At 37.5% G+C, this 11,999-nt stretch overlaps 1 protein-coding gene and 1 pseudogene across 1 annotated transcript; one reads left to right on the top strand and one right to left on the bottom strand.

Moving 5' to 3' along the window:
• Positions 1-7,052: 7,052 nt before the first annotated feature.
• Positions 7,053-7,417, bottom strand: LOC102472207 (60S ribosomal protein L37a-like). Its single transcript, XM_006144447.2, has one exon. It carries the CDS (start codon positions 7,320-7,322, stop codon positions 7,062-7,064), a length of 261 nt encoding a protein of 86 aa, XP_006144509.1. The 5' UTR covers positions 7,323-7,417; the 3' UTR covers positions 7,053-7,061.
• Positions 7,418-9,941: 2,524 nt separating this feature from the next.
• On the top strand, positions 9,942-11,508 carry LOC102471778 (26S proteasome regulatory subunit 10B pseudogene; annotated as a pseudogene).
• Positions 11,509-11,999: the final 491 nt, after the last annotated feature.

The raw sequence follows: 11,999 nt of genomic DNA, 5'->3' as shown, positions 1-11,999 counted from the left end.
AGAGTGTTGTTCCCACCTTTCAGCAACAAGAAAGCTGGGAAAACTGCAAGTTTACAACTTTGAACCCATCTGACTGCTGAGTTTGTAAGCAACCAAATAGCCTGAAATCTAAGAAGACAGCAGCATCTGTATGGAGAGATGGGGCATGAACACGAACTCACCTGGGACAGATGCAGCTGCACACCAGTAAGAATTCAGCTGGAATCCTTGACAAGTGTCAAGTCCAAAGTGGGAACGTGCACTCTCTTCCAGGATTCTCTGCATGTATCCCAAGGTTTGGGGAAATACTGATAAAGTGTCCCTCATACTCCCACAGGAGGGATACAGAGCTCCCCCCACATGTCTCTTGGCCATCTTCCCTATCAAACACCATAGACACTAGAGCACTTGTCAAAACCCTTTGGAGCTAAGTAGTCACTAGCAAATATATATGTATTATTGATCATACTTCATAAAAACACTTGTGAGCTCTCTAAACTTTTGCTTTCCTCCAAGAGACCCTTGATCAGCTTATAGCAGATTTCCATCCTACGGCCATCCCGCCTTCACATGGGAGCTCTGCAGGAGATATTTGGGACCCTGCCAGGTCACTGTGAGTGCATTTGCAGACATCCCCGGTTCCTGCCCAAAGTCCTTCCAGTTCTCTGCCCACGCACATTCCTTCTTTCCCTGGCTTTTCCCTCACTTTACCCCTACCCAAATTATGGTCAGTTGATTCTAATGAGGCTACTTCCCATTTAATATGAATGGTAAATTTACGAGGGGAGAGTGAGGTGAAATAATTATTTAGATAGAATATCAGGAAACGAGGATCATTATACAAAAAGTTTTTGGAAATCAAGCTGATTCAAATGACTCAAATGGCATTTATTTTTTCCTCACCGCAGTTCTCTTTTTAAGGTACTATGACCCTGGGGTATAGAAACAATTTCTGTTTTTATAATAAACTTTGAAGTGGTTAAACAGTAATCACTTTTTCCACAAGTTTTTTACTCTACTTTCCTTTAGAATTGCTAGTGGATGAAAGCTATTAATTCATGATTGGATTTTAAATTCTTAGTTTGCCTCACTAGAAGTACAATTCTGTACATATAATCGAAAAATGAATTAGGGTGCCCCCATAGCACAGCAGTTAAGTGCTGCAAGAGGAAGCCAGATTCCACATGGGTGACCAGGGTTTGAGTCTCAGCTTGGTGGCTTGAAAAAGATGTTGAGTATGCACACACATGCTCAGGATCCTGATATAATGAAGAATTGGAGAAAAGTGTATTGTAGTGTGATCAGGCCCTGTTGGAGGGCTCTCCTCTCTCTCTCTCTCTTGTTCTCACCATTTCTCTCATGTGTATACATGTGATTTCTGCCATAAAAAAACATGAGTTAGTTGTGGAGTGGCTGAGTGATGTTGTGATGGGAGATTGCTTAAGGAAAGTCATGTGATGTTTATCTGTATTTGACTCTGGATCACTGATCCAGCAAATATTCAAGAGGCATTTAAAACAATTTTTTAAGAATTATTTAATTTTGGGGCTGGCAGGTGGCGTGGTAGTTAAAAATTGCTGAATTCTGACATAGCTGACAATGGTTTAAGTCCTGGACCTGGTAACTTGCTTTCTCACTTTCCTTCTCTCTCTTACTCTGTCTCTCTCTCATCAAATTGGAAAATAATAATAATAATAAATAATACTAATTCTCTTTCTTGATAATTATTTTATTTAACTTTATTTATTGTTATTTTTATTGTTATTATGTCTGGAGAGGGTGTGTGTGCTTGCCAGAGAGACAAAGAGAAACAGAGAGACAGAAAGCAAGAAATCACCCTCCTGGGGGGGTGGCCACACCGCAATTCCTTCTCCTCTATTTCTCTCTTAGAATTTTGGGCATGCACATTTAAGCTGTCAGGGCTGGGACTCAAACTATGGTTGATTATATGAGAGTCCAACAATGTAACGATTACACCATCCACTGGTCCCATTTGTGATTATTTTTTAATTTGATGAGAGAGAGACACAGAGAGAGAGACAGAAAGAAAGTGAGAAAGCAAGTCACCAGGTTCAGGACTCAGAACACGAACAGATATGTGGGTGTCCAGCACCATCACCATGCCACCTGCTGGCCCCTAACATTTTTTAAAAGTAATTTTACATATGGAAAAGTTACAAAAATAATATAAGGTACCTTCATTCAGCATCCCCTAATGTTAACATTTTACATAACTTAACTAATCCTATTATCAAAAGCAAGAAATTGACATTGATATAACGCTATTAACTAAACTATAAATACTAGCTGAATTTCACCAGTTTTCCCACTAATATCCCTTTTCCTGTCCAGAATTCTATCCAGAATTCCATACTGCATTTAGTAATTATGTCTACTTGGTCTCCTTTGGCCTATGACAATTTCTCAGTTTTGGGGTTTGTCTGATGATTTCTTATGATTAGATTAAGATTATACAATCGTGGCAAGAACACCACAGAAGTGATGCTAGACTTTTCTCTACGCATCATATTGTAGTAATTACGTCTTAGTGCTGGTGATGTTAACAACCATTTGGCTAATGTGGTAAGTTTCTCCCCTAGAAAATTACCATTTTTTCCTTTGTAAGTAATACATATCTTGTGGGTTTATACTTTCTACTGTGCAAATATTATGCTTTTCATCGTATTTTTCCCTACTGATTTTAGCATTCATCGAGGGCTCTTGTTTGATAGTGTAATGTTGCCCAATGATAATTTTCTATTTTCCCCTTCCTTTTGTATGTATTAATTGAAATAGTATAAGGAAGAGCTTTCCCTTCTCCCCAACTATTTCTTTCTTTATGATTTACATATAACAATATGAGCTACTGGATATTTATTTTATTCTACCTGGTCATTTATAATTATATATATTCTAATACTTGAAGTTTTTATAATGTTGCTCAACTTCTTCTGCCTTCAATCAGGGGAACTCTTCCAGTTTGGGTTCTAAATGTTGCTCAACTTCTTCTGCCTTCAATCAGTTTGGGTTCTCTGTCCTTTTTCTTTGAGCACTTCCTTACTTTCTGACATCATAAGATATCCCAGGCTCGTGTTGTATTTTCCCTGCCCCAGCCTTGGATTCAGATGAACCATAGTTCCTTTCATTGGAGAATGGTACTTGGAAGCCAAGATCTGGACACTAGATGTAGTCATTGCAAATGTGATGTCATTCCTTCTAGGTCCCCTCAACAGACATAGGAAATACACATGCATGCCCCCCCCCATACACACACATGCCTCTAAATTTATTTCCATTTCCACTTGCCTATTTCGAAAAACATTTTCTTATTTGCTTAGTCCTAGTGTGGCTGTAACTAACTTCAGAAATGTTAATCATCTCCCTGTGGAGTTCTGAGTGGCCCCATTCAGGGATCAGGACCACCTAAGACCCTCTGCTCAGACTTCATCCTCTGCTCCTTCCTCCCCCCCACCGCCCCTTAATCTAGCCAAGGATCTAGGCTAGAGCACTCTACTTATTATCTCTCTCTCTATGTATATTTTCAATTTTTAAAAATCTTTTTCAACTTCTTAGCTTGCTGCCTCTCGTCTTAATTCTTACCTTTCTCCCTGCCCCCATAGGATAAGCCAATCAGCAGCCATCTATATTTGAGTTCTGAGCGGCCCCATTCACATGGCACACCGTGGTTTACATTTTTTGCCAAAAATTATTTTCTTTGTTTTTCTTTTTGTCTCTTTTTTGGTTCTCTCTCTCTCTCTTTTCTTTTTACCTTTCTCACTTTTCTGCTCAGCCTCCACACACTGATTTTCTTGACAGGTCTAGGTGCTCAGTAGCCAAATATCTGAATACTTTAGGTTAATATCAGATTAATCCTCAATTTTCACTGAATCAGCTGTGCGAAGGGAGAAAAACGGTACTGTTTAGAGATTGTATGTCACCTCCTTCTGCATTCCTCTGGAAGTTCAGATTTAACTCCAAAAACTAGGAAAAAGTGTATAATCCATCAGATGAACAGAAACCACCACAGAGGCACAAGAAATATAAGAAACCAAGAAAATATATCTCCTCTAAGGGAAAAGAATAATTCCTCTTCCTCCACAGAGAATACAAGGGAAATCATGGAAATGTCAGATTAAGAATTTTAAATATTCATAGTGACAAAGCTAACAGAGATGCAAGAGAAGAGAGATAACGAACTCCAGAAAGTGCAAGAAAAAAGAGACACCAAGTTCCAGGAGGTGAGGAAGTTCCTGCCTGATCTGAAAGAGGAGATACACACCATAATAAAGAATCAGATGGAATTGTTAGAGATGAAGGCTGTACTACAGGGAATCAAAACCTCCCTTGAAAATATCCAAAGCAGATTAGATCATGCAGAAGATTGAATCTCAGATATAGAAGATAGAACCTCTGACCTAGAAAAATTCACCAAGGTGACTGAGAAAACAAACCCCCAAAATGAGAATAACATTAAATGCCCAAACATACAGATCATCAGTATCCCAGAAGGCGAAGAAACTAATAAGGGCATTGGTAATCTGGTCCATGAAATCCTGGAAGAAAACTTTCCAAACCTAGAGAGGCACTCAAATATCCAGACCCAAGAAATACAAAGGACCCCACATAGATTCAACTCAAGAAGATCTTCCCCCAAGTCACATCATAGCCAGACTGACCAAAACCACAGACAAAGACAAGATACTAAAATTGGCAAGAGAGAAAAATCAAGTTACTTTCAAAGGATATCCCATCAGGATCAGACCTCTTGTTGGAAACAACGCAAGCAAGGAAAGAATGGGAAAGTGTATTCAAAGTGTTAAGTGAAAAACAATTTCAACCAAGAATACTATATCTGGCAAGATTATCCTTCACATGGGAAGAAAAGCCCAAAACATTCTCAGATAAACAAAACATGAAAGAATTTACCAACATCAGCTCTTCAAGAAGCGCTGAAGGGAGTGCTATACCAGTAAAATGAAAAACAGAAATAAGAGAACAAAAAAATGACCAAGAAAATGGCCAACTTTATGGTAGGGACAAGTTCAGAAATATCAATAATAATGTTGAATGTTAGCTTCCAGGATTTAATGGAAAGATCAGCCACAGTAACACTGCAAATTCGATAGAAGAGAGATTAATTACATGAATCTGCACTAGTGAAATAGAATTTTTTGACTCTACTGATTTTCAACACTTTGATTTCCATATTTAAGGAGTTTTGTCTTCTCTTGAACTGTTGATAGGTTCATCTACCTACTATTTGAACTGAATCCTAGCCTTTTTTCCTAACTTTAAGTTTTGAGCAAATTTCTCTTAACATTTTTTATTTTGATCTACTAAAACTAAAACTATTTTTCTTGAAACTAAAAAAATGCATTGAAAAAACCTATTAATATCTTTTTAATGAGTGCAGTAAGCTATATAGCCCCAGCAAGGTGCTACTTTATGGTATGTTTATTTTACTCACTGAAGTTTACTCCTGAAGTCAGACATGTATCTGTAGATATGTATATATCAACTGTGCTTGCTATTGAAAGTTTTTAACTTAAGACCTTTAGTGAATCAATAAAATATGAAAAAAAAAGAGACATGAAAAAACTGTAGATACCGGAGACAGTGTGGGATAAGGGAAGGAATTGGCAGAGGGTGAGAGTAGAGAATCAAGGGGGAAAATTTTAAAAAGCAAAATGTATAAGAAACAAGAAATAGAAAATTATTTGTTGATGATAACATGTATGGTAATATCCTCGATTGAGCCAATATATAATATATTCTGAGTGGGAAATCTCATTTTGTATACTATTGATGTACAATGAGTGACTATAAATAAATACATTTTTTAAAAGTTGAAAAAAAGGGACCAGCACTTAGTGTAATGACTATGTTGCTGGACTCTGAAGTAGTTGACCACAGTTTGAGTCCCAGATCCGGTAGCTTAAACTCATGCTGGGCGCGTGTGTATGCGTGCCCAAGATCCCAAGAAGAGAATGGAGAAGGGCTTGCAGCATGGCCATCCCGCCTGGGGGGTGATTTCTCGTTTTCTGTCTCTCTGTCTCTCTGGTGAGTGCATGCACTCTGTACCAAAAAAAAAAAAAAAACTGTTGAAAAAATATTCATTGTGCAATTATTTTAAAAATAAAAAAAGGAATGTTAATCATCTTCCTATGAAAAATACATTTACTCATTAGAAGATAAGATTTGCATACAGGTTTTGTTTTGTCTTTATCCTTACCATATGGAGACAAATATTCAGTCTGAACTATTTTTATTTTTATATTTAAGGGTTTTTTTTTTTTTTTGAGAGTTTTGTTTCGTTTTTGTTTTTGGTTTTAGGGTACATGCACTCACCAGAAGACAGAGAGACAGAAAATGAGAAAGCACCCCTCGGGGGGACGGTGATCCTGCAATCCCTTCTCTATTCTCTCAGGATTTTGGCCATGTACACTCATGCACCTGACATGAATTTCAAGCAACTGAGTTTGGGACTCAAACTGTAGCCAGCCACCTGGGAGTCAAGCAGTCCAACCACCAAGCCACCTGCTGGCCCTAAGAGATACTTTTATATTTTTGTCTTTGATTAATTTTTCAGTTCATTACTTGCCCTATTTTTCTATTAGATTTTTGATGCTTGTCCCTCAATTTTTGAGAGTTCTTTATGTATTAGGAATTTTAGCCTGTCATTGGTGGCATATTTTGCAAATACTTTCTCCCAGTTTGTCAGTTGTCTTGTGTATTTGTTTAAGGTGATTTTTGTTAGTCTGTTTGTTATTTTTAATGTAGTCATGTTTTTATTCTTGTTTCTGGATTTTGAGTCAGAGTTGACTTAACTTCTTAGGTTAAAAGGAATTCACCCATGATTTATTTTCTGGTACTTTTATGGTTTCATATCTTACATTAACTCTAATCCATTTGGAATTTATTCTTGTGTATGGTATGATATAAGGCTCTAATTCTATCTTTCTCCAAATGAATATCCACTTGTCCCAGAACCATTTATTTATTTATTTATTTGGTTACATAAATTAACCCATTTATTGTAGGCTAGTGATATTCCAAATGTCTACGGAGCGTCTGCTGGTCTTTCAATTCCTTCTGATGGCAGGCTTCACTGTGACAGCCGAAGTGGTGGTGTAGGTCAAGTCACCACCAGCTACCATTTTCATGCAGGAACCACAGTGCCAGATCCCCACAGCCCGTCTCTTCATCTCAGCTTTGCCACAGAAGGAGCAGTTGTACTTGGTGTGCTGGCTGATTTCAATTTTCTTCACCATTTTCCGGAGGAAGGCACCATAGCGAGTCCCATATTTACCGACGATGCCAATCTTCTTGGTGCGTTTAGCCATAGCGCCGCCAACTAGGTCCGAGCCCAGAGAGCTAGAACCATTTATTTAAAAGATCATCTTTGGGGTCAGCATGTGGCATAGTGGCTGGACTCCCATATTGCCTACCAGTTTTTGTCCCAGATCTGAAGGCTTGAAAATCATGCTAGGCTTGGGATCAGCAATTAGTGTAATGACTATGTCGCTGGACTCCTATGTTGTCGATCGCAGTTCGTGTCCCAGACCTGGTGGCTTAAAACACGCCGGGCGTCTGTGCATGCGTGCCCAAGATTCCAAGAGGAGAATGGAGGAGAAGGGATTGTGATGTGGCCATTCCCCTGGCGGGGGTGATTTCTTGCTTTCTGTCTCTCTGTCTCTCTCTGTCTGTCTGGCTACGCACACGCCCTATGGCAAAAACCTCTCCCCCCCCCAAAAAAAAAATCATGCTAGGCTCACGTGAAAACGCACCCAAAATCCCAGGAGGATTTGACCATCCCCCATGAGGAGTGATTTCTCATGTTCCTTCTCTCTGTCTCTCTTTGGCTAGTGTAGGCACCCTATAGAAAAAAAAAAACTTTGCTTTACTAATGTGAGATACTACCTTTATCAACACTAATTAATATTAGTTAATATTTACATTAACTTATGTCTATTTGTGGAATTTCTATTCTTTTCTACTAATGTATACTGTATTTATGTTAATACATTGATACCATGCTTTTAAAATTAAAGATACTTTGTGGTAAGTTTTAATGTCCAGTGAAGCTAATCTCCCCTTGTACTTTTTTCTGTCCACTCTTATGTGCTTGATTTCCTACATAAATTTTATTACCAACTTGTTTCAACAACAAAGAAAAAAAAAAGAGTGGAAAGGAAAAAAAGCTTGTTATTATTAGTATTTCATTAAATTTGTAAAGTAACCTAGAGAGAACAGATATATCTTTTTCACATTGAGTTATCTTATCCTACAATAGGAGATATTTCCCCCATTTCTTATACTCTACTTTTGTGTTTTTAAAATTTCCTTATGTATATTTTGCATGTTTCTAACAGGAATAAGCTTAAAAAGTTTATACCAAAGTATTTAATTTTCATTATTGCTGTTGTAAATGAAATTTTCTCTACCATTCTATCTCCTGACTGGTCATTTTTTAGAATTCTAATTCATTTTTTTAAAGAATTATTTTAACTTTACTTATTTATTTATTTATTTATTTTTAATTTGATCAGAGAGGGACAGAGTGAGAGAGAGAGAGAGAGAGACAGAGAGAGAGAAAGCAAGCCACCATGTCCAGGACTCAAATCACAGTTGGCCATGTGGGAGTCTAGTGCCCTTAACCACCGTGTCACCTGTCAGCCCCATGGAATTCTTATTCTTGGGGTTTTGATGTTAAATTTTGTTTATTATATTTATTAAATTCTGTTATTATTATTATTAATTTGCTATAGTGCAAATGTGCTCACTAGAGAGAGACAGAGAGTGAAAGAGAGAAAGCAAGCCACCAGGTCTGGGACTTGAACCACAGTCTGTGATGTTGGAGTCCAGTGCCTCAACCACCACAACACTTGCTGGCCCCTTATGTGAAATTTTATATCCTGCTACTTTATTGAATTTCTTATTGTTTTTGTTAGTTTTATCATTGGTTTCTAGGGTTTTCCAAATATACTTGCAATTATGAGCTGAATTGTGTCTACCCAAAATTTACATGTTGAATCCCTAAGCCCCAGAACCTCAGAATGTAACTGCATTTGGAGACAAGGCTTTTAAAGAGGTGACTAAGTTAAAATGAGGCCGTTAGGCTAGGCCTTGATCCAATCTGCCTACTATCCCTACATGAAGAGCAAATTTGAATACACAAAATAGACATCAAGAATGTGCTGACAAAGAAGAATGACTGTGAGTGAGAAGGTGGCCATCTGTAAGCCAAGGAGAGACACCAACTCTTTCATATTAAACTCCCAGCCACCCAAACTGTGAAACAAAGTTATAAGGTTCTGGTGTTTAAACCACTCACACTATGGTATTCTGTTATGACAGCCCTAGCAAACAAATGCGCTAGCACATTCTCTGCAAATATGGGTAGTTTTTTTCCCTTTAGATTCTTGTTCTTTTCATTGATTTCTCTCATTAATTGGACTAAGACACTAATACTATGTTGCGCAACAGTGGAAATAGTTCATTATTTCCAATCTTAGAAGACAGACATCTGGTGTTTTTCTAGGGTTATAATTATGTGACCTTAAGCTGGAGAAGTAAAAGCAATTGTAGTTAATATTTACTGAGCTCCTGTAATGTACTTCTCACAGAACACTCCTGCAAAAATCCACCCCACTTCCTCCCAAATGAGGATAAAGCAACTACCTGGATGTCTTGAGTATTGAATGTTAACAGCCCTAGACATTTGAAAATCAGTCCACATTGTCTTTGTATCCATCACTGAATCATGCTCTAGCTTTTTTTTGTAGATAAATTTATAGGAGACAGCCCACTAAGCAAAATCTCTGGGAATGCCAGATCATCTACCTTGAGAATGTTTTAAAGCACTGCCCAATAAAAATACAATGTGAGCTACATGTATAATTTAAAATTTGCTCCCATTTTAAAAAATATTAAAAATAAACAGATTAGGACGGTTTCTCATTATGGCAGACCCTAGAGATAAGGCACTTCAGAACTACCTCAAGAAGCTGCTGGAGCACAAGGAGATCGATGGCCATCTTAAGGAGTTAAGGGAACAAGTAAAAGAACTTACCAAGCAGTATGAAAAGTCTGAAAATGATCTGACGGTCCTACAAAGTGTTGGGCAGATTGTGGGAGAAGTCTTTAAGCAATTAACTGAAGAAAAATGTATTGTTAAAGCTACAAATGGTCCAAGATATGTTGTGGGTTGTCGACAGCTTGACAAAAGTAAGCTGAAGCCAGGAACAAGAGTTGCTTTGGATATGACTACACTGACTATCATGAGATATTTGCCAAGGGAGGCGAATCCACTGGTTTACAACATGTCTCATGAGGACCCTGGGAACGTTTCTTATTCTGAGATTGGAGGACTGGCAGAACAGATTCGGGAGTTAATGAGAGGTAATAGAGTTACCTCTTCCAAACCCAGAATTGTTCCAGCATGTACGAATAATATCCCCCAAAGGCTATTTGTTACATGGGCCGCCAGGTACAGGAAAAACACTCTTGGCACAAGCTGTTGCTAGCCAGTTGGACTGCAATTTCTTAAAGGCTGTATCTAGTTCTATTGCAGACAAGTACATTGGCAAAAGTGCTCGTTTGACCAGAGAAATGTTTAATTATGCCAGGGACCATCAGCCATGCATTATTTTCATGGATGAAATAGATGCTATTGATGGTTGTCGGTTTTCTGAGGGTACTTCGGCTGACAGAGAGATCATTTTCTGAGGGTACTTCAGCTGACAGAGAGATCTGAGAACTTCAATGGAGTTACCGAATCAGATGGATGGAGTTGATACTCTGCATAGAGTCAGAATTATCATGGCTACACACAGACCAGATACGCTGGATCCTGCTTTGCAAGGAAGATTTGATAGATATTGATTTACCAAACGAACAGGCAAGATTAGATATATTAAAAATCCATGCAAGTCCCTTTACAGAGCATGGTGAAATAGATGATGAAGCATTTGTGAAGCTTTCAGATGACTTTAACGGAGCAGACCTGAGCAACGTGTGTACTGAAGCAGGTATGTTTGCAATTCGTGCTGATCATGATTTTGTAGTACAGGAAGACTTCACGAAAGCAGTCAGAAAAGTGGCTGATTCTAAGAAGTTCAAGTCTAAATTGGACTACAAACCTGTGTAATTTAATGTAAGATTTTTGATGGCTGCATGACAGACATTGGCTTAATGTAAAAATGAAGTTAAGGAAAATAATGTATGTGTTGGCAATAATCTCATTAAAAGTACCTGAATAAAAATATGTATGAGTAATATCGCAAAAATTAGTCATTTTGTAATTCAGCTTTTCAGATTGGTACAGAAGAATGTGTATGTGTGTTAATGTTGCATTTATTCCAGGAGAAGTTACAAAAGAAGAGTGTTGAAGCTTTTTGTATTTGCTGTGTGAGCATTTTGGAAAACATTGAAAATGATTTGAGATAGTAGTACAGGAGAGCATTTCTTGTGACTTATTTTATATCATTTGTTTTCCTCATCCCAAAAAAGTTGAATAAAATCTGTTTGGTTCAGTTGTCCTAAAAAAAAAAAAAAGGATTAGCATTGAAAATGATTTGAGATAGTAGTACAGGAGAGCATTTCTTGTGACTTATTTTATATCATTTGTTTTCCTCATCCCAAAAAAGTTGAATAAAATCTGTTTGGTTCAGTTCTCCTAAAAAAAAAAAAGGATTATATTCATTAAATAATATATTTTACTTTACCCAATATATCCAAAACATTATCATTTTAGAAAGTAATCAATATTTTACATTTTTTCTTCATAAAAAGTCTTCAAAATCTGCTGTGTATCTTATACCTACAGCAGATCTCAGTTTATACGAGATATTTCAGGTGCTCAAGAGCCACAGTGACTTGTGGCCGATGGCTACTCTCTTGGGTAATACAGGTTTAGGAGATGTGGCATTTCTATTTCTTCATAGAAAAAAGAGATTTTTATGGAATACCAAAAGACCATAGTCCCTTTAGTGTACTCCATGTTATTTAATCTTCATTGC

The sequence above is a fragment of the Tupaia chinensis genome, unplaced genomic scaffold (genome assembly GCF_000334495.1).
Source record: "Tupaia chinensis unplaced genomic scaffold, TupChi_1.0 Scaffold000119_2, whole genome shotgun sequence".
Lineage (NCBI taxonomy): Eukaryota > Metazoa > Chordata > Mammalia > Scandentia > Tupaiidae > Tupaia > Tupaia belangeri.
Note: the sequence above shows the minus strand (reverse complement) of the source record. Positions and strands in the feature narration are given on the sequence as shown.